Source organism: Elephantulus edwardii, unplaced genomic scaffold (genome assembly GCF_000299155.1).
Source record: "Elephantulus edwardii isolate Elephantulus edwardi_28Jun2011 unplaced genomic scaffold, EleEdw1.0 scaffold00152, whole genome shotgun sequence".
NCBI classification, from domain to species: Eukaryota; Metazoa; Chordata; class Mammalia; order Macroscelidea; family Macroscelididae; genus Elephantulus; species Elephantulus edwardii.
This window is the reverse complement of record NW_006399902.1, coordinates 6,548,066-6,571,815: the sequence shown is the minus strand read 5'-3', so window position 1 is coordinate 6,571,815 and position 23,750 is coordinate 6,548,066. Positions and strand designations below refer to the sequence as shown.

The 23,750-nt window shown below is 36.6% G+C and overlaps 1 protein-coding gene across 3 annotated transcripts in view; it reads right to left on the bottom strand.

The window, feature by feature from the left end:
• The window catches only part of CASK (calcium/calmodulin-dependent serine protein kinase (MAGUK family)), a 428,386-nt gene that overhangs the window by 122,093 nt on the left and 282,543 nt on the right, over positions 1-23,750 (bottom strand). For 2 of the 3 annotated variants that reach the window (XM_006894973.1, XM_006894974.1), the window contains exons 8-9: positions 11,560-11,659; positions 6,779-6,796 (exon numbers count right to left, since the gene is read on the bottom strand). In XM_006894973.1, the coding sequence (XP_006895035.1) occupies positions 6,779-6,796; positions 11,560-11,659 (118 nt within the window). The remainder of the gene's footprint in view (positions 1-6,778; positions 6,797-11,559; positions 11,660-23,750) is intronic. The other variant, XM_006894975.1, reaches the window with a different exon arrangement.

Sequence of the window (23,750 nt, the reverse complement as noted above, 5' to 3'; positions counted from 1 at the left end):
GCAGGAGGGGAAGGCCCTCTATGAGGTGGATTGATTCAGTGCCTGGAATAATCGGGATGGGAGTGTCAGAGACAGTGCGATTGGCACAGGACAGAGTGGAGTTTAGGGCTGTTGTACATAGGGTTGCTATGAGTTGAAAGTGACTCCACGGCACATAAGAACAACAACAACAACAGGACAAACCTGTTTGTTTTCTTAGCAGTACATGGTATATTTAATAGTCTTTACAAGCACTACAACTCAAAGGCATCAATTCTTCTGTCATCCTTAGCCATTGTCCAGCTCTTTGATGCACAGCATGTAATGGCAAAGACTATGGTCTGGATCAGGCTCACCTTAGTCTTAACCTTGACATCATTGCTCTTCAGTACTCTAAAGAGGTCTCTGACAGCAGACTTTCCCAATGCAATCCATCTTTTGATTTCCTGACTTCTGGTGCCAAGAGTGTTGATTGTGGAGCTGAGCAAACTGAGATTGTTAACAATCTCAATCTGTTCTTCATCTATCATGATGCTGTCAATTGGCCCAGTGGTGAGAATCTTTGTCTTCTTGTTGAGCTTCAATCCATATTGAAGACTATAGTCCTTGACCTACAACAAACACTTCAGGTCCTCCTCAGTTTCGGCAAGCAAAACTGTGTCATCTGTATAACACAGATTGTTGATGGGTCTACCTCCAATCCTGATGCCACATTCCTCCTCACAAAGACCAGCCTCTTGAATGTTCTGTTCTGCATATGGATTGAAAAGGTTGGGAGACAGGATGCATTCTTGATGCCCTCCTTTCCTGAGTTTGAAACATGCAGTGTTTCCTTGCTCTGTTCTGATGACTGCCTCCTTTTCCTAGTATAGGTTTTGCATGAGCACCATCAAGTGTTCTGGGATTCCCATTCTTCTCAAGATTAGCCACAATTTGTTATGATCTCATAGACTTTGCATAGTCAATGAAGCAGAGACAGATATTCTTCTGGACTAAATGAAAAAGTTTGCAGTGTTAAAATAGGCTTAATCAGTTTTAAAACTAGTTTTTCAAAACCATTTTCCATACTGTTTTAGTATTGAAGTTTTTAAACATATAGAAAAGCTGAAAAAACTGTCCTTCCCATGTTATTGTTGGTATGTGTTGCTGAATCAGAACTCTCCAGTGGGTTTTCAGAAATGGTAAATCACATGAAGTGAGATTTCCCATCTTTGTCCAGAAGATCAGCTGGTGGATGCGAACCTTCTGCTTTTAGGTTGACAGTGCAGCTCCTTACTCACAAGGGCACCATAAGTCTCTTCCTCCCCTATAACAGTTTGTTACATTTACTTTATCACATGCTTACTTGTCTATCAACCCATTTGTTCATATTCTTTTCTATTCATTTTGAAGTGTGTGCCAAGTTAATCAATAGTACATTTTAATTTCTAAACTTCATTCTTTATATCATAAATAAAATTTTCACAAGGTAGAATGTACAGATTTTAAGGATACCATTCAATGAGTTTTGACAAATGGATAGACCCATACTTATCTCCCAGTTATTTAAATACAAATATTTGTAGGGTATTTTTTTTAAAGTATCACTCAACAAACTCAGCATTTGATATAGCTTAGGTTCTCCTGATGAGAAATAAATATCCTTTCTTTCCTGCTATATTATAGCATCACTTCAAACTTAAACCTATTGTGAGTTGATTCTGACTGTAAGTGACCTCACGTCTTATAGAACTGAATGGCTCCACATTATTTTCTTTGCCATAGTCTTCATAGAAGCAGATCTCCAGGCCTTTCTTCTGTGGCACTATAATTTTTACAGTGGAAGTACAGCACAAAATTCAACGTCCAGGGATCTACTACATCGCTACACACATTATCCTATCACCTACACAGTGACCCTCTTTGGGAATAAAGTTGAATTTTGAAAAAATTATGCTTACTAAGGCATAATTTATGAAAACGGAAATTGACCTACTTAAGTGTACATTTGCTGAGTTTTGAGCATCACAATTATAATACAAAACATTTTTATTACAAAAAAAGTTCCCCTTGTCTCTTTGTAGTAAACCCTTTTCCCCTACCCTAGGACAACTTGTATTCTCACTGTATATACAAAACAAATTCTATTTACCAAGCAAGTTATGAGCACTAGTGAGTCTTTTAATGGAAAGTGTATTTTGAACTTAAGAATCTGCTAGATCTAATAAAAGTAATAAAAATTTACACATGATAAATGTATCCTATTCTTAATGTATCCTATCAGAAAAGCAAGTATGGTGATGCACTGGTTAAGTGTTGAACTGCTGAAGGTCAGTGTGGTTTGAATCTACCAGCTGCTTCACTGGAGAAAGATGGGGCAGCCTGCTTCTGTAAGGATTATAGCCTTGAAAGTTTTACATGTCAGTTCTATTCTTACATTGGTTTTGGATGAGTCCAAATTGATTCTACAGCAATACAATGGTTTGCTTTTATCCAATCAGGGAACAAAAGATCCCTGGTAGCACAGTGTCAGAATATACCAGTTGCTTCAGGTCAGAAAGATGGGGAAACTCGGTAAGAGAAGGTCAACTCAATGGTAGTGGATTTGGTATTTTGAGGAGAAGTCAGAACATAGATGCTATAATTTTTGAAGCAGTTTGTAAGTTAAAATAGTCTGTTTCCACCAAGTGACACAAATTTGTCAAAGTAATTTAGTAACATTCTGCCAGCTATAAAGTAGCAACTCCTATAAAGCTTTACAATGAAGGAAGAGTACCATTTGATACCTCCAAGATGTTTTCATTAAAAAAATGACATGACAGATCTGTCAACTTAAAAAAAAGATATGAATAAAAAGGAGTGCTAAACCTAGAGAAACAATAGCATTTACAAGTATGAAGAGTCTTACATTTCAATAATTATTGACCTGTATATGGTGGGCCACATCTGAGAAGACCTTATTTACACTCTTATAGAATTAAATTTGGTAGTTTAGTCCCAAGGAGTTGTGCTGCCAACTCTAAGGTGGTTGTTGTTGAATGCCATCGAATCAAGCATGACTCATAGCGACCCTATGAACAAAAGACCTGAAGCCTTTCTGTAACTATCATAGTTTTTCAGAGTTCATAGAGTTTCCAGAGGCATGCTGTTTAGGAAGTGGATGCCACTCCTGCTTCCAGGGTAGGCAGTTTTAATTCACTAGATACCTCTTGGGAGAAAGATAGACAATCTCCTCTTGAGTAATTTACAGCCTCTGGAAAGAGTCAGCTACAATGCAGTTCTCATAGGAGAGTACACAACAACATAATCAAACTCCCCTGGGACTGACTTACTAATTTCTAACAGAATAGAGAAGATGTTATAGGGTATCACTGCCAAAATAGGTTGTGTAAAGACTATGGTTTTATTTTGGACGTTTGTTCTCTTACGCTGGGGAAATCAAACTGCAATGTTGTGAGTCCACTCAAATAAATGTTCATTGCCTTTCAGTAGGAACCAAATCTGATCCTCCATCAGGTTTTCTAAGGCTGTAATTTGCATGAGAGGAGATTGCCCATCTTTCACTCTTAGAGTCATTGGTGAATTAGAACCATCAGAGAGGGTGCAAGCTCTGGGTTAGCAGTGCAAGTCCCTACAGACTACACTATCAGAGTTCCTTATGCTGTGAGTTGTTCTTGATAGGTGCCATCGAGTCTAGTATGACTCACAGTGACCCTATGAACAACAGATCTGAACCCTGCCCTATCCTGTACCATCCGCATCATCTCTGACACACTTGACTCCATTGCCATAGTCACTAGGTTAATCCTTCTCTGTGAGGGTCTTCCTCTCTTTTGCTGACCCCACTATCTTTCCAATCATGATATCTCTCTCCAAGGAACAGCCTCTCCTAGCAACATGCCCAAAATATGTGAGATAAAGCTTTATCATCTTTGCTCTTTGCCTCCCAGGACCACCCTGGCTGTACTTTCTCCAAGACATATCTGTTCATTCTTTAGGCAGGACATGGGATATTCAGTACTCTTCTCCAACATCACAGCTCAAAGGCATAAATTTTTCTTTCATCCTTATTCACTGTCTTATTCATTGCACAGCAAGTGATTAAAAAGACTAAGATCTGAACTGAGTGCACCTTGTTCTTCAAACTGACATTATTTCTCCTCAGATGAGATCACAGCTCTGAACTCATGCTCAGGCTCCTAACCCTCAGAAACTCTGAGGTTCTTTATATATAGCATAACACAGTATAAATTTCCCATATTTAGCCAGGTGTAATTTAACCTACAAGTACTTAACGAAAGAAAATGAGACAACAAATTAAATCATTAATTAGCATCCAGATAGTCTAATTTCTCCTGGTCTTACATAATTCACTCCTCTCCTCATCTTCCTGGTAAATATGTTGTTGTTGTGTGCCATCGAGTCGTTTGTGACTCATAGCGACCCTATCTACAACAGCCCTAAACTCCGCTCTGTCCTGTGCCAATCGCACTGTCTCCAACACAACCATCCCAATTATCCCAGTCACTGAATCAATCCACCTCATAGAGGGCCTTTCCCTCCTGCGCTGTCCCTCCACCCTCCCAAGCATGATGTCCTTCTCCAAGGACTGGTCTCTCCTCACAACATGTCCCAAGTATGTTAGACGGAGCCTCAGAATCCTTGCCTCCAAGGAGCCACCCAGTTTAACCCTTTCCAGGACAAATCTGTTTGTTTTCCTAGCAGTCCATGGTATTCTCAATACTCTTCTCCAGCACCACAGATCAAAGGCATCAATTCTCCTTCTATCCTCTTTGGTCATTGTCCAACTCTCTAATGCATAACAAGTGATTGCAAAGACCATGGCCTGTATCAGACGCACCTTAGTCTCCAGAGAGACACCATTGCTCTTCAGTACTTTGGAGAGGTCCCTAACAGCAGACTTTCCCATGGCAATGTGCCTTTTAATTTCCTGGCTACTGGTGCCAAGAGTGTTGACTGTGGAGCCAAGCAAACTAAAGCTGTGTACAATCTCAATCTCTTCACCATCCATCCTGATGTTGCCAATTGGTCAAGTGGTGAGAATCTTTGTCTTCTTGACATTGAGCCTCAATCCATATTGTAGGCTGCAGTCCTTGACACTCTGCAGCAGGTGCTTCAGGTCCTCTTCAGTTTCAGCAAGCAGGGTTATGTCATCTGCATAACACAGATTGCTGATAAATCGTCCACCAATCTTGACCCCACATTTCTCCTCATAGAGCCCAGCCTCCCGGATAATCTGTTCTGCATACAGGTTGAAAAGGTATGGAGATAGGATGCATCCCTGGCATACGCCCTTCCCAATTTTGAACCATGCAGTGTTCCCTTGCTCTGTTCTGACGACTGCCTCCTGGTCCAAGTATAGGTTTCGCATTAGCATGATCAAGTGTTCTGGGATTCCCATTCTTCTCAGAGTCAGCCACAGTTTGTTATGATCCACACAGTCAAAGGCCTTTGCATAGTCAATGAAACACAGATAGACATTCCTCTGGTATTCTCTGCTTTCACCTAGGATCCATCTAACATCAGCTACAATATCCCTGGTACCATGACCCCTTCTATACCTAGCCTGGACTTCTGGTAGTTCTCTGCTGATGTGCTGTTCCAGTCGTTTTTGGATAATCTTCAGTAAAATCTTGCTTGCATGTGAAATTAGTGAGATTGTCCTATAGTTTCCACACTCTGTTGGGTCACCTTTCTTTGGGATTGGAACAAATATGGGAAATTTTGTTTTAATAGAAAGTTTAATGGAAATAATTATAGATTGATATTCAGTTCTAAGACTTAGTAGATTTTTTTTTATTTTATTGGGTTTTTTTGTGTGTATGTACCATCAAATCAGATCTGACTGGTAAGGAGGAGATCGTCCCTCCTCCAGCAGAGCATCTGGTGGATTCGAACTGGGATTGCAGTGCAGCTTCTTGCCACTAGGCCACCAGAGCGCGCCAAGAATTAATAGATTCTTTATAACATTTTACTAAATTTTAGTATAATACAAGGATCCTTGGTGGTACAGTGGTTAAAGCATATTCCCTTCTAACTGAAAGGCTGGCTGTTTGATCCAACTAACTGTACCATGTGAGAAAGATGTGGTAGTTGGCTTCCTAAAGATTTAGGGACATGGAAACTCTATGGGGAAATTCTATTCTATCCTATAGGTTTGCTAGGAGTTGGAAGAGACTTACAATCAGTATAATAATACCACAAGTACAATATTGATACTGATACTGATACATTTTGTTATGGCTTCTTCAGTTTGTTTGTGTATCTGTATTTTTTAAAACTTTTAATTTGTTGAGAGACATGAACAGTTTATTTTATGGCTTTGTTTTAAATTAAAAAGAAAGTCAGTAATGAAATGTAAAAAGAACAACCACCAAAAAAATCACAAAACCAAGAAAAACAAACATTCACAGGTTTAAAGCACAGTTACTTACCGTGAATGTTTTCTTGAAAGCAAATTATAAAATTACAAAATGAAATTTTCCCAATAATTAATATATTTGTGCTTGAAATTCGGATGTGAAATAGTAAATGCATCTGAAATTTTAACACTGCCTCTTTTTCTACTTATGTACTAATGATGGAAGTGAAAAGTTGATGTTATTTTTATAATAATAATAACGCATAAAACCAAAATATCCAAGTTTTTTATGTTATGCTTAGGCAGTGTTAAAATTAATAATGAAACATTTAACATACAAGCAGCCAAGGAAAAAATGTCAAGCAGATAATAAACCATGCAAAGCCAAACACTTTTGCATAAAAGATAAACCTTAGAGGAAAACAAAGGGATACCTACTTTCTGCTGCTAGAAGTCCTAGGAGGAAGGCAGCATATGGATAAATAAACAATATGATTTTAGAGCAAGTAGGTTATTAAGCCACAGCTGGCCTCACCAGATGAGTCACAGGAAGTATGATCCTCCAGCTCACCACAAAATGAGTCCTTGTGTTCCATGAACAAAATCATTGCTACTATTTAGCATTTATAGACATCAAAACATTGGATCCTAACTCTGACTTTTTAGGTTTGAAATATGAAAAAAAGATTAATCTGCCTTGAATTAGTAAGCAGAACAAAGACACTGTTGAAAATGACATTAAACCAAATAACTCTTTTTTTTAATATTTATTTTTTTTTTATTTCAGTGAACATCTACAGAGATTTTAGTTATGGTAACATTCATTATAAATGTATTCCTATAATCCAAAAAGAGAAAAATCTCTCAAAGAAAAACTGATATTATAAATAGCATACTTCAACGTGTTGGACTTTTCTTTAGATGATAAATTGGGAAGCTGATAAATTTGAAATTGTGGTTTTTAATATTTATAATTTCCTAATGGAAACACTACTACTTCTTAGCATGATAGGACTATTTAAGAATAAAAATACATGCTATATTTGGTAAACAGGCAGCTTTACCATTCGCTCAGAATCTGTGAAGTTCTTATGTGAGGCCAAATAAAATATTACTGGCCTACTAAAAACAGCCATGCATTCATTAAAAGAAGTTTGTTGGTTGGTAGCTAAATTGGTAAATAATGCTGTTAATAATATTACAGTGCCTTCTTAAAAATGGATAATGATTAAAAATTACTTTTAAGAAGGTATGAATAATTCTTGATAACACTGAAAAACAGGAGAATATTAGAATTTCCTTCAAAACATTGTTTTGTCATTAACTTTTTAGTATATAGATGTTTCTTCTTCATTGGCATAGGTCATAATTTTTATTTACCATATCAAGTGTTATAAGATCATTAAGATCCAAGAAGAAGAAAAATATTTTTTCCCCCCGTGCAGTGTGACTGCAGGAAAGGCATAAAAGAATGCTAGGCCCCAACTGAAATGCTTGCAGAATGCCTACAGAACATAAAAGATGTTTCTTTTGCTGTTTTAAAATTAAATGTTATTACAATAAAACACTCTTTCAACCAAATACTGCACTGAAATACTGCATAGTGCCACTGTTGTAAAAACGGGACTGACATCGGGGTTGGGGGGAGACTGAGAAAGAAGGGATAAATAATATATACTGTATTGAAACAGATGAGAGAACTGTTTAAGAGGGATATGTGATTAGGTATTATTGTCATGACAGGAGTCCAGAACAAAGGCTACATAGTGGAGTGGACTTGGGGGAAGGGATTGTATAACAATGAAAGAATTTTTCTGTCACTTTCAAAGAGAAGAGCGAACTGTAGGGGAGGGGATGTCAGGGAGAAAAGTGCTACAATGAATGAATGGAAATAAAAAATACTACTGAATACTCAGCAAACTAAAAAAAAAGGAATAAAATTATGCAAGAAAATGTATTTAATTTAAAAAAATCATATTTAGTATACCATGGATGGCAAATTGAAGAACAGCATCATATTGTCAAAAAGAACATTTTAAGAGCATTCTGAAGCAGTGTTCTCAGTAATAGGATAATATCGATATGACTAAAAGGAAGACCAGTTGATACAAATAGTATTCAAATTTATACACTAATAATTAAACAAAGATGAAGACATTTAATTTTTTTTTACCAACTTCTGCAGTATCCAAGATACATTGGTAATTACTGGTTATTGGAATGAAAAAAGTTGGAAACAATGAAGAAAAATCAATAGTTAGAAAATATGGCCTTGGTGATAAAAACAATGCATGACACTTTATAAAACAATTTTGTAAGACCAATGCAGGTATTCATTGCAAATACCTTTTCAATAACATAAATGGCAACTAAACATGTGGACCTCAGCAAACAAAACACACAAGAACCAAGTCCCCTATACTTCAGTGTGCTACTCCAACATGTAGATGATGTAACTTTGCTTGCTGACAGAAAAGATTTGAAGCATTTATGGATAAAGACCAAAGTCTATAGTGTTCATCACAGATTACATTTCAACCTAATGATAACAAATAATCTCACAACTGTACCAACAAGAAACATCATGATAAAGATAAGATTGAAGTTGGCAAAGACTTCCTTTTATTTGGATCTACACAGAAATTACAATCCCCATCCATGTAAGCAGAAGTCAAGAAATCAAATGATGTATTTCATTGTACAAATCTGCTGCATAAAAAAAATTAAATAAAACAACAACAAAAAAACCAAAACAAAAATCTGCTGCAAGAGACCTCTTTAAAGAGTTAAGAAGCAAAGATAATGTCTTGAGAACCAAGGAATGTCTGATTTAAGCCATGGTATTTTTCAACTGTTTCACAGGCATGGAAAAGTTGGACAATGAGTAAGACCAAAAACCTGGTGGCTTTGTTGGCAGAAGATAGTGAAAATACCATGGACGGACAGAACAAACAAATCTGTCTTGGAAGAACAGCCAGTATGCTCCTTAGGAAGGACAGCAGTAAGTTCTGGTTGTGTAGTTGAGAGGGAGTTTCACTGCTAACCTAGAAGCAGCAATGATGAGAATTAGTCTCACATATTATGGATAAGTTATGAGGAGAGACCAGCTCTGGGAGAAGGACATCACGCTTGTTCAAGGAGATGGTCAGGAAAAAGGGGAAGAATCTCAGTGAGATGGATTGACACAATGGCTACAACAATGGGCTCAAATATAGCAAAAATTTTGAGGATGGTTCAAGTTTGGGAAGTATTCTGTCCTGTTGTAAATAGGGTCACTATGAGTAAGAACCATCTTGAAGACACCTAACAACAATATAAATGTAGACTTTTTTTTCTCCTAAAAGAAAAACCCGGTTCCTCACAAAAAGGAACATTTAACAGCTCATTGATCTCTAGCCAGGGAGAAGGATGACATAAGACTAGGCTTGTGAAGCTAATCCAAGGATGACACTGTTCTCCATCCCATTGCTGAAGATGAAAATAGCATTAGAGATCCTGACTAAAACCTCAGAGATTATTCTAAATATATTTCAAATATGTGACTACATTATATAGGCACAGTATAACATAAAACAAAAATCAATGACCAGACCCACTCTCCCTACATAGGTTTAACTGTAATGTGAGTGTAAAAAGAAAAGAAATTTAAACTGACAAAAGGAGGTTTGAGTCGTAGGCAGATAGAATAAAGTGGACAGGAAATGACAGTGAAACCATGTACATGAAACGGTAGGGAGCACTGGGAACATAGTTATAAACACAACCATAATATGGTCTTTCAGGTGGTATGAATTCTAGGTAATTGCCAAGCCAGCATAAGAAGAAACCAGTAAGGCCTTGTTCTCAGTCTCTTCTTGGAGATTCTCATTTCTGAATGTTTTTGGATATCTCCAAAACAGAGGAAACTCTACATCCTGATTGGTAAATATTGTAAAGAGAAAGTATATGGCTGCTATAAGCTCAAACCAATTGGTAAAAAAAAAATGCTGTGTGTCCATATATACAGACAGAGAGGGAAGAAACATATTTACTGGGGAAATATTTACTGCCTCATGGTCTTAAAAGGAAAGAAGTATTAGTATACCCATTCTTTCTGTATTGTTAACTGTGAAGGATAAACAACAGATGCTTTAGGAAGGTACCTGGGCCTGATTCCAATGGTAACACGTTAATACTGACTGAACCAGTCAAAGAGGAGGAAAATAAAATCATCAGGAACAAATATTGTCAATCACATGATAAATACTGAATGATCCTAATGAGAGAAAGAAGATAAGTGAAATCCAAGGGACACTGACCCAAGAGTTTAGTAAGTAAGTAAATAAAGAAAGTGTAGACACTTTAACACAAATATATGAACCTACATATCAACAAATCCTTTGGAGAATAACTCACTGGCAGTACTGTTTTAGAATATGATTTTGTGAACCATGATAGGTTTTCTCAGACATATTTGGATATATGTGTTACAGGCTTTATAAAGACAGGAATGTTACCTTTGCTTCAAGAGTTAATTTACAAGACAGTTTTACATTTAATTATTAAATTCAAAGCAATGTTGTCACAAAGTCTAATCTAACAAAGATGAAAACTATAAAATACATTAGAAATTACTGTTAAGGTAGAAGACAACCAAAGATCTAAAGATTTAAAAAGAACTGCAATGTTTGACTGAATGAACTACAACATTGGACTTGGAGTAATAAAAGGGAAGAAGTAGTTCTGAGATTAAAGAAAGAAAGTGAATTGTTGCTGTTAAAGTCGTAGCTCTAAGCCCTGCCCTATCCTAAGTCAATCTCACTGTCTTTGACACATCTATCCTTATTATCCCAGTTACTGTGTCAATCCATTTCATGCAGAGTTTTACTCTCTTGTGCTGTCCCTCCACCCTTCTGAACATGATGTCCTTTTCCAAGGACTGGTCCCTACTGACCACATGCCCAAAGTGTGTAAGATGGAAATAAAAAAAAAAAATCCTTGCCTCCAGGGAGAAATTTGGTTTCATTCACTGCAAGAAAAACATCTTTGTTCTCCTGGTGGTCCATGTAGGAGGGAAAAATAACTTTCATCTTAAAATCAAAGAGAAAAGACATGTGCAGATGGGGTTTAGTTTCTGGCAAAATTCTTTAGAATCAAGATGGCAATCTTACTAAGCTTAGAGGAAAAGTTTATTGACAAGGTACTAGAAAGGATTCATCTTGGTGAATTAAAAAAATTACCTGAGGAGGTAGGGTCTTCAGAAAAATCTGGTAACTCTTCAGGGGGATCCCCATAGAAGGAGTTGAATTTATGACTCGACACAGCTGCTAGTACTGCACCCTAAAGCAAAGAGATGGAAAGAAAATGATAACAAAGATACAAATATGAAAACATTAACAAAAACTTATATTGTTTTAAAAGATTATTTAGAAATTCAAATCTATGTAAGATATGATTTTAAGTAATTTCCTATTCCTTTAAACAAATTAGAAGAGGAATGTGGCATCAGGGTCAGAGGAAGATTCATCAACAACCTGTGTTATAGAGACGACACAACCAATTCCATTTCAATTGCTGGTTATGTATCTGTAAGCTGGACAGTGAATAACAATGACAGAAGAATTTATGCCTTTCAGTTGTGGTGCTGGAGAAGAGTAATGAATATCCTATGAACCACAAACAGAATGAACATATATGTCTTCTTGGAGAAATTATATCAAGAGTGTTCATTGGAGGCAAAGATGAAGACACTTCATCTCATACACTTTGGGCATGTTGTTGTTGTTGAGTGCCATCAAGTCGAATATGACTTCATAGTGACTCTATGAACAACAAATCTAAACCATGTTGTATCCTGCACCATTCTTAACATTTCAAATATACTTGATCCCATTGCAGCGGCCACTGTGTCAATCCATCTCATTGAGGATCTTCCTGTCTTTCACTCACACCTCATCTTTCCAAGTATGATGTTGTTTTCCAAGGAATAGACTCTCCTAACAACTTGCTCAAAGTATGTGAGATCTTTGCCTCTGAGGAACACTCTGGCTCCACTTTATCTAAGACAAATCTGTTTGTCCATTTTGGAAGTCCATGGAACATTCGACACTCTTCCTTAACAGCAAAACTCAAAGGTATCAATCCTTTTTTCATCCTTATTCACTGTCCAGCTTTCAGACGCATAGTGGGTGATTGAAAAAAAACATAGATTGAATCAGGTGCACCTTAGTCTTTAAGCTGACATCATTGCTCCCAGTGCAATATGTCTTTTGATTTCTTGATTGCTGATAAAGATGATGTTGATTATGAATATAAGCAAGATGAAATCATTGCCAATTTCAATCCTTTCTCCATTTATCATGATGTTGCCTATTGGCCCAGTGGTGAGGATCTTAGTTTTCTTGATGTTAAGATGTAATCCAAATTGCAGGTTGATCTTCTGCAACAAGTGCTTCAAGTTCTCCTTACTTTCAACAAGTACGGTTGCTGTATAATGAAGATTGTTGATTAGTCTTCCTCTGATCTTGACACCACATCCTTCTTCACAAAGTCCAGATTCTTGAGTGATTTGTTTAGCATACAGATTGAAAAGGTATGTAGAGAGGATATAATCCTGACGCATGCCTTTCTTGATGTTAAACCATGCTATGTTCCCTTGCTCTGTTCAAACAATAGCTTCTTGGTCTGGGTATAGGTATTTTATGTTGTTGTTATGTGCTGTCGAGTCGCTTGTGACTCAAAGCGATCTTATGTACAAGAGCCCTGAAACCTGCTCTATACTGTGGCAATCTTACTGTCTCTGACACACTTACCCTCATTACCCCAGTCACTGAATCAATCCAACTCATTGAGGGTCTTCCTCATTTGCACTGTTCCTCCACCCTTCCAAACATGATGTCCCTCTTCAAGGATTGGTTTTCCCTTGCAACATGCAACAAATATGTCAGATGAAGGCTCAGAATCCTTTCCTCCAAGGAGCAGCCTGGTTCACCCTCTCTAGGACAAACCTGTTTGCTCTCCTGGCACTCCATGGTATATCCAATACTCTTCTCCAGCACCACAGCTCAAAGGCATCTTTCTATCATCCCTAGTCATTGTCCAGCTTTCTGACGCATAGCAAGTAATTGTGAAGACTATGGCCTGGATCAGGTGCACCTTAGTCTCCAAACTGTCATCGTTGCTTTTCGGTACTCTGGAGAGGTCCCTGACTACAGACTTCCCCAATGCTGTACAGAGGTAACTCATGGTTGCTGTGAAGCTGAACACTGTGACACTGATGAGTCAAATGCAAGAATGGTTACCCATGGTGAACAGTGTTTGGTGAAGTTCCCCGATTAAAGCAAGCTTGGAAGCAGGAGTGGCATCCACTTCCACAATAGCTTGCCTCTGGAAACCCTATGAACCTAGAGAGAGGACGGAAGTTATACAGGAGGTGTCCAGGACTTTCATTCATAGGGTTGCTATGAGTCGCCTGCGACTTAACACTTAACTACAACAACGTGCCGTCCTGTGGAATTACTGTTTCAGTAACAGGAACAAGAAAAGTTGCCTTATTTTATTTTATAATTTTTGTGTGTGTGCCATCAAATTGGATCTGACAGGTACAAGAGGAGGTTGTCCCTCCTTCTCCAGCAGAGCATCTGGTGGATTTGAACTGCTCACCTCTGAGATTGCAGTGTAGCTTCCTGCCACTAGGCCACCAGAACTCCCTGAAAAGTTGCTTTTAAAACTGTTTAATTCTACAGGCATAGGTCAGAATATCTGGGTTTGTTCCCTGCTTCTTCTATTTTCCAGCTACATGACACCAATTAAATAGTAAGCCATTTCATTTCTCTAAGTTTTCTTATCTGTAAAAGTGTGGATAATAAAATCGGTATAACTTACTTTTACAGGAGTACAAAAATTCATAATGTATACAAAATTGTTCTGAAAATGAAAAGGGTTTGGTTGTGGGTTTGTGTTTGTGTGTGTGAAGCATTTTTTGTAAAATAAAATTTTATTTTAATTGTGATTTTAATAAAAACTTTCAGAGAAGTTAGATTTTCATTCATTCATTCATTGTTGCACATTTTACCCCCTCACCCTCTTGTCTCCCTCTCCCAATTCACTTTTATTCATTCTTCCACAATTACCTATCTTCCCCCACCCCAGTCCTCTGTGTAATAATATATCTCTTATTCTGGGCTATTGTCATACATATAGTGCTTAATCATATATTCCTTTTAGACAGTTCTTTCTTTCATCTGTTCCAATGCAATGTTCATTATCATATCCCACTCTTATCCCATTTTCCTCCCAACCACTCATGTCAGACCTGCTTTATAACAGTGCTCCTTTGCAGTTTTGACTGAGATATTTCACTCAGCATGATGTACTCCAGGATCCCCCAGGCTGTGTAATGTTTTACAAGTACATTGTTTTTGAGTGCTGCATAATATTTCATTTCATGAATATACCATAGCTTTTATATCCATTCATATGTTGATGGGCACTTGGGTTGTTTCTATCTCTTTGCTATTGTAAATAATGCAGTAGTAAACACGGATGTGCATATATCTGTTTGGATTGTGATTATGGTTTCTTTAGAGTATATTGCCAGTAGTGGAATTGCTGGGTCAAATGGTATTTCTATTTCCAACTTTTTGATAAAGTGCCATACCACCTTCCATAGTGGTTGCATCATTTTACACTCCCACCAGCAATGAATAAGGGTTCCCATCTCTCCACAACCTTACCAGTATTTGCTATTTGCTGTCCTGTTAAATTTTGCTATTCTGACTGGGGTGAGATGATATCTCATAGTTGCTTTGATTTGCATCTTTCTGATAGCTAGGGATGTGTTTATTTGCCATCTGAATGTCTTCTTTGGTGAAGTATCTATTCATATCCTGTGCTCATTTTGCTACTGCGTTGCTTATCTTTCTCATTAAGGTGCTGGAGTATGCTATACATTTTAGAGATGAGTGCCTTATCAGATATGTCAATACCAAATATTTTTTTCCCTAGTCTCTGGCTTTCCTTTTTATCCTTGTCTATTTCCTGTTCTCCAAGGGAATGCCTTTAATCTCTCTACATTGATAATGATGTTAGTTCTTGGATTTGCATATATAAGTTTCACTTTTTTGATGAAGTTCCCCTCTATTCCTATTTTGCTAAGTGTTTTAATTAGGAAAGGGTATTGGATTTTGTCTAAGGCTTTTTCTGCATCAATTATTATGATCATGTGGTTCTTGTTCTTTGCTTTGTTAATGTGATGAATTACATTGACTGTTTTTCTTAAGTTGAACCATCCTTGCATAACTGTAATGAATCCCACTTGATCATGGTGAAATATTATTTTATGTACTATTGGATTCTATAGGCCAGGATTTTATTCAGGATTTTTTTATCTATGTTCATGAGAGATATTGGTCTATAGTTTTCTATTTAGTGGTGTCTTTACCTGACTTGGGTACCAAGGATATGTTTGCTTCATAGAATGAGTCTAGGAGAATTCCATCTCTATTTTCTAAAATAGTTTATGTAGAATTGGTGACAGTTCTCTCTAAATGTTTGATAAAATTTACTTGTAAAACCATCTGGTCCAGGGCTTTCTTTGGCTGGAAGTTGCTTTATTACCTTTTCAATTTCTTCTTTTGTAATGGGTCTGTTCAGGTCTTCTACTTCAATCTATGCCAGTTTGGGTAGATTATGAGTTTCTAAGTAATTATTCATTTCTTCTAGGTCTTCATATTTGCTTGAGTATAGTTATTCCATAATGTTCTATTGATAATTTTTAATTTCAGTTGGTTCTGTTGTGACATTGCCTCTTTCGTGTCTTACTTGGATTATTTGTCTTTTCTTTCTTTTCCTTTGTCAGTTTTGCTAGTGGTTTGTCAACTTTATTGACCTTTTCAAAGAACCAAGTCCTGGTCTTATTGATGGTTTCAATTGTTTTTCAGGTTTCTATTTCATTTATTTCTGCCCTAATTTTTATAATATCATTTCTTTTAGAAGTTGACAAGAGAGCAAAAGATCTGAGACACACTTCTTCCTCCTGAACTGTCAAACAGAGTGGTGACCACAGTCAGGGAATCTGGCTGCACCACTCCGCAGAGCAAGGTGAAGCATTTTTGAAGTGCAAATCATTACTCACTTACATTTATTTTATTGGAGTAAACTTTGAGGAGTTCCTGGTGGGTTCAAATTGCCAATATTATAATTAGCAGCCTGACACATTATTAAACTAAGCCACTAGAGCAATCATTACCAGCTCTGCCAATATGTAGTCACAATAGGTGCACAGCCTTTTGATGGTGTGGGTAAAATTTCTCATTTAAGTAGATTTATTAAGTGTCAAATTGCTTAAGTAGTTTAAGTATAAAACTGTGTAAGTATAAATTGCCAATATCAGGCTCTAAGGACTTTTCTGAAAAGATACAGAAATGTTTCATATATGTAAGTATTTGTTATAAATCCATGAAAATTCTTTTTTAGAGTATATTAGGGTTTCTATTAGTACAAATCAAAAACTGATGGGTTATAGAAATGGAAGAGTAAAGAAATAACGAAAAAAAAATAAAAATAAAAAAAAAAACAAAAAAAAAAAAAAAAAGAAATAACGAATGATCTTGATGATACCATTACAGGCAAAGTTTTAAAGGCTCTTAAGCAGAATTACATTGTTAGCTATCACACTGGATATATAGCTAAGAATGTTGAGCTCTTCTTTCTATAGAAGAAGCTTATTACACTTTGCACATTATATGTGTTCCCTAAAAGCTGGGTGTGAAAAATTTTACATTATCAACTAAGTTAAATCTTATGTTTCTCATACACTGAAACTAGAATTTTAGAGATGCTTTATTTTCATTTCCACATAAAGTTCATCTGAGTTTCTTAATATGTTGGATTTATCTTTCAAAGTCTATTCTAGTTACCACTAAAGACTTAGTATTGTCAGAAAAGCACTATTCATAAGAGCACTGTTGTTGTTGTTGTTGTTGTTGTGTACCATCGAGTCAGAACTGACCCATAGCTGACCCTCCAGTGGGTTTTCAGAGGCAGTTAATAGCACAAGAAGAGATTGCCCATCCTTCTCCAGTGAAGCAGCTGGTGACCTCAAACTGCATGCCTTCAGGATTGCAGCACAGTTTCTTGCCACTAGGCCACCAGAGCTCCTTATAAGAGCACTACAGAGGTAAATTATTTTGAAACAATAGTATAAAGTTCTTAATTTATCTGTCATATAAACAGCAGTCTTTCTGATTTAATTCCCTCAAGTCTGTGACAGCATGTAGCTTGAATATGCAATTTAAAGCTAGTCTACACAAAAGAAAAACAGTTCTAAATTAATTCATGAATGTATAGAATTTTATTAAAATCTGAAAATCAACTTTGTTGTGAGGTGTTGTATTGACTACAGCTTATAGAATGCTATGCGCAACAGATCTGAACCTTGCCCTATCCTGTATGATTCTCAAGATCTGTCATGCTTAAGTCCATTGTAGAAGTTACAGTATAAATACATCTTGTTGAAGGTCTTTGACTAACCTTTCCTAGTATATATCTTTTTCCAAGGCCCAGCCCCTTCTGACAACATGCCCAAAGTATGTGAGACAAAGTTTCACTATCTTTGGCCCTAAGGAGGACCCTGGTTGCACTTTCTCCAAGACAGATTTATTTGCCCTTTTGGTAATCTATTAAATAACAAGATTCTAAGATACAAATTCTACTTTGGTCTTCCTTGTTCATTGCCCAAGATTCAGAAACATAGGAAGCAACTGAATTAAATCTTAAAAGTGACTTTATAAAGGATTCTTTTGCAGATGAGGAAACAGGCCTAGAGAGATTCTTTTGTAGATGAGGAAATAGGCTTACAGAAATTTAGTAACATGTGATGCATCTGGTAGGGTTGAACTCCTGATATTTGAGTATGAGTTGAATGGTTTAACCACACCACCACCAGAACAACTTTCAAAGGCTAAGAGGGAGAGTAAATGCTACTTACTTAATATTTACACTGTATTAGGTATTAGAAACAATCTAGAGATAATTCAAACTGTATGGAAGGATGTGTCTGCTTCTGTGTTAATATTATTTCACTTTATAGTAGGGGTATAAAATACCACGGATTTTGGTATGGAGTGATTTGGATATTGAGGGCCAACTTTGTACATTATGTTCAACTCCTGTATTCCTTACTTATTTCTTTGCCTTCTTAAGGGTATTCAATAATTTTACTTAATTGAAGTCTGAGGTGGCTATTTTCTTGTTTTCAGCTTCCTTAAATGCAACGGAAATATCTAGCTGGGAACATTCCATTTCCATATTTGACATTTAGTGAAAAACTATAATTTGAAGGGAGCTCTGGTGGCCTAGTGGCAAGACGCTGCATTGCAATCCCAGAGGTACGTGGTTTAAATCCACCAGATGCTCTGCTGGAGAAGAAGGAGGCAATCTCCTCCTGTACCAGTCAGATCTGATTTGACTGTGCATGTAAAAATAACAGAATAAAAAAAATAAAATTAAATTAAACTTTTAAAAAACCCAAAAAACTGGGAGGAGGGTAGAGAGAATAGTGCAACAATGAATGAATGGAAACCCAAAATCTCTGTAAATGTTTATGAAAATTAATAAAATATAATTATAGAAAAAAAATAAAAAAACCAAAAAAACCCCTGTAATTTGATCAAGTTCAGAATTAGTTGTAGTTCTCTGAATATAGAATCTGTCATCTCCTTTCTGGGGTTAATTTTTGCTTAGCAGAAAATTACAATTTGAATATTACTTATCTTAACAAATTGAGAATAGTCTTCTTAACTCACTTAAATTTTTTTAAAAAGGTGTTTAAAGATAAAAAAAGTTGTTTCCATCAAAATCATATTAACATGCTCTTTCTAAATTAAAGTACATAATAAATTTCTTTATTAAGGATTTAACACACAATAATTCTCAAAAGCTGTGTTGTCTAACTTAAGTAATAAGGTATGCATTTTTAATCACAAATTAGTAGAATTGCTTTGTAAAATCAGTATAATGTTGTTAGGTGCTTTTGAGCTGACTGTCACTCATAGCAACCCTGTGAATAACACTTAGGAAACCTGATCTATCCTGCACCACCCTCATAGCTCTAGTGTACTTGAGCCCATTGTTACAGTCATTGTATCAACCCATCTTGTTGAGGATCTCTCTCTCTCTCATTTGCTGTCCCTTTCCCAACATGTCTTTTCCCAAGGACTGGCCCCTTCTGATAATATGCCTAAAGTAAATGAGATAAAGTTTCATCATCTTTGCATCTAAGTAGCAACCTGGATGCACTCCTTTCAAAACAGACTTACTTGTTCTTTTCACAGAATAAGAGGATATTCAATACTCTATTACTTTAACTCAAAGGTGTTGATTCTTCTTAAGTTATATTTACTCATTATCCAACTTTCAGATGCATTGGAAGTAATTATATCAGGCATGCCTTAGTCTTTAAGCTGACATTAATGTGCTCTTTAGCACTTTGGAGAGGTCCTTGACAGGAGATTTCCCCAATGCAACACACTTTTAATTTCTTTTTCTTAAAAAAAATTTTCGATTGTGATTTTAACGAGCATTTACAAAGAAGTCAGATTTTCATACATTCATTGTTGTACATTTTACACCCTTGCCCTACCTCCCCCAGTTCACTTAAAAAAAAAATATTCATTGTTGCACAATTGCCCACACCCCCTCCTTCAAGTCCTCTTTTGGAATGATATACCTCTTATTCTGGGCTATTGTCATAAGTATAATGCCTCATTGTATATTAATTTAAGACAGTCCTTTCTTTCATTGTTCTAATGCAATGGTCATTATCTACCCTTTCTTATTCTATTCTCCTTCCAACCTCCCTTGTCAGACCTGCTTTATAACAGTGGTGCTATGCTGTATTTTTCCTTTTGTGACTTAGATATTTTACTCAGCATTATGTGGTCCAGGGTCCCCCATGTTGTCTAATGTTTTACAAGTTCATTGTTTTTCAGTGCTGCAAAGTATTCCATTATATGAACAGCATAGTTTTTCCTATCCATTCATTTGTTGATGGGTACTTCCGTCTCTTTGATATTATAAATAATGCAGCAATAAACGTGTGTGTGTGTGTATTTGGATGGTGGTTATCAAATCTTTTAATTTCTTAACTGCTTTTACTATGAATGTTGATTGTGGATCTAAGTAAAATGAAAACCTTGACAACTTCAATCTTTCCCTCATCTCTCACAATTCATGTTGCCTATTGGTCCAGTGGTGAGGATTTCTCTTTTCTTTATTTTGACATGTAATGCATATTGATGGCTGTAGTCTTTGACCTTCTATGGCAAATGTTTGAGGTCTTTGTCACGTACTGCAGGGAAGGTTGTATCATCTGTATAACACACGTTACCGATGAATCTTCCTTCAATTCTGATGTTACGTTTTTCTTAATATAGTCTAACTTCTTGAATTATTTGCTTAGCATACAGATTGAATAGGTATGGAGGAAAGTTGCAACTTTAACACACACTTTCCCTTATTTTAAACCACGCAGTGTTCCTTTGTTCCATTCAAACAAATATTTTTTGGTCAATGTATAGGTTTCACACGAGCACAATTAAATGTTCCAGGTTTCCGAGTCTTCTCAATGGTACCCATAATTTTTTGTGATTCACAGAGTCAAATAAATGCCTTTGCATAGTCAATAAACATGAGTAAATATCTTTCTGTTATTCTCTGCTTTTAGCCAAGATCATAATGTCCTCAAGGATCACCCATTTTGAATAATATTGCATGAGTTCCTTGTTTTTCAATGCAGCCTAGTATTACATTGTGTGAATATACCACAGCTTCTCTATCCATTCATTTGTTGATGAGTACTTAGGTTGTTTCCAACTCCTTGCTATTGCGAACAAAGCTGTGATAAACATGGGTGTGCATATATCTGCTTGGATGGCAGTTGTGGTCTCTTTAGGGTGTATTACCAGTAGTGGAATTACTGGGTAAAATGGTATCTCTATTTGCAACTTTTGGAGAAAGCACCACACCGCTTTCCACAGGGGTTGCACCATTTTACATTTCCACCAACAGCAGGACCCACACCTCACTCCATATACAAAAATCAACTCAAGGTGGATCATGAACCTAGGACTAAAACCAAGGACTATAAACATCATTGAAGAAAAGCTTGGAAGAACTCTAGAAGTACTAATCCACAACATAAACAGTCTTCCAAGTACCCTGAAAACTCTACAACCAGGAGAAGATAAAATAGATGAATGGGACCTTTTAAGAATCAAATCCCTATGCACATCCAAAAACTTCTCCAACAGGGTAAAGAGGGAAGCCACAGACTGGGAAAAAGTATTTGGTAATGACATGTCAGATAAGGGACTTATATCTAGAATTTATAAAATACTTGAGCATCACAACAAGATAAAGGTAAATAATCCAAATGAAAAATGGCACAGGATAGGAACAGACACTTCACCAAAGAAGACATTCAGAATGCCAACAAGCACATGAAGAAATGTTCAAAATCCCTAGCTCTAAGAGATATGCAGATAAAGACAACTATGAGATATCATCTCACCCCAGTAAGACTAGAAATTGAACAGAACAGCAAGCAACAAATGTTGGCAAAGTTGTGGAGAGGTTGTTTTTTATTTGTTTGTTTTGTTTGTTTGTTTGTTTTTAGAGGTTGTTTTTTACTTAAGCTTCATGTTTACAGTCAACAAGACCTTGGGGAGGGCCATTGTATTTAAAAGCCGGTTGTTACTATATTTTGGAGGAACATTCTTCTAATTCTGTACTGAGGTAATCTGGGGTGGCTGTGATGCTGAACCTTGTGCCACTGGGTTCTCATATACCATAATGGTTACTCATAGTGGACAGTGTTTGACAGAGCTCCCAGTTTAAGAAAGGTTTTTTAAGTATGCCTCTGGAAACTCTATGAACTATGATAAATGATGATAGTTATAGAAAGGCTTCAGGCCTTTTCTTCATAGGGTCACTATGAGTCGTGCTCAACTCAATGGCAATCAACAACATATATATGTATTTTAAAAGGCTATTAAAACAATGTATATGAACTTTGTAAATAAACCAGTATAAAATGCAAAACAACAACTACAATGGTTGTTAAAGTTCCTGCCTGACCTCTTAAAAAGTGCTGCTTAGGTGTGTAAGTATTACTTGTGGAGGTACCAAGACTCTAAATAGCACTGTTGTACTTTTTGTGAAGATGGAAATGGCCTATAGCTGCATTGTCCAATTTAGTATCCATTAGCTACTTGATCATTTGAAATGTGGCTAGTGTGACTGATAATCTAAAGAAAATTAAATTTTTAATTTTATTTCAGTTCACTGAATTTAAATTCATGTAGTCACACATGGCAAGTGAAGCTCTAAAAGAATCCTGGAAATTGAACTCTTGGACAGCCGTTTCTATTTCTGCAAGCTTCAGAATCCAAGAAACCAATCAGTAAGTCAGAGAAGCATGCAAACCATACTTCTACAATATACATAATCAATAAAAGCTACTGTAGAAATCTCTCACTTTTTATGCATACAAGATTTTACCCTCTTATTTGAATCAGCAAATTTTCACACTATTTCCAGAGTTGACTATAAATACTTAATCAAATACAAGATAACCAAATACAATTATTTCTATTTATGTAGAATTTCTCACACATATTTGACTGTAAGGAAATTTGCCCTTTATAGGAAGTATAACTCCTTACCACTAAACCACCAGAGCTCCCTATAGTTTTCTTTTTTTTAATTGTTGTATACCTTCACGTTGGATCCTACTGGTGAAGGAGGAGACTGCCCCTCTTTCTCCAGAGAAGCATCTGGTGGATTTGAACCTTGAGCCTTTGAGCCTTTGGAATTGCAGTGCAGCTTCATGCCACTAAGACACAAGAGCTCCCTTCCTATTGTTTTTGTTGTGTACCATCATGTCGGAACTGACCCATAGCTGACCCTTTAGCGGGTTTTCAGAGGCAGCTCATCACATGGGAGGAGGATGCTCAACCTTCCTCAACGGAGCAACTGGTGGCTTCGAATGCATGCCTTTGAAATTGCACCACCAGGCTGCTAGAGCATGGATGTGAGATGGTATTTTACTGTGATTTTGATTTGCATGTACTTCTGGATGGATTTGAATCATCAACTTTTTGGTTAAGAGCAGAAGGACTAACTGTTGTGCCACCAGGGCATATTGTTCAAAGTTACACAGTTATAGATACTAAAGAGCTGAACAGAAGATTCCAAAAGGCTGCTCAGAATGACAAAGCAAAATACTACAATGAAATGTAAGAGGAGCTAGAGTCAGAAAATCAAAAGGGCTGAACTCGCTCAGCATTTCTTAAGCTCAAGGAACTGAAGAACAGATTCAAACCTAGAGTTGCTGTAATCAAGGATGCTTTGGGCAGAATATTAAGTGATC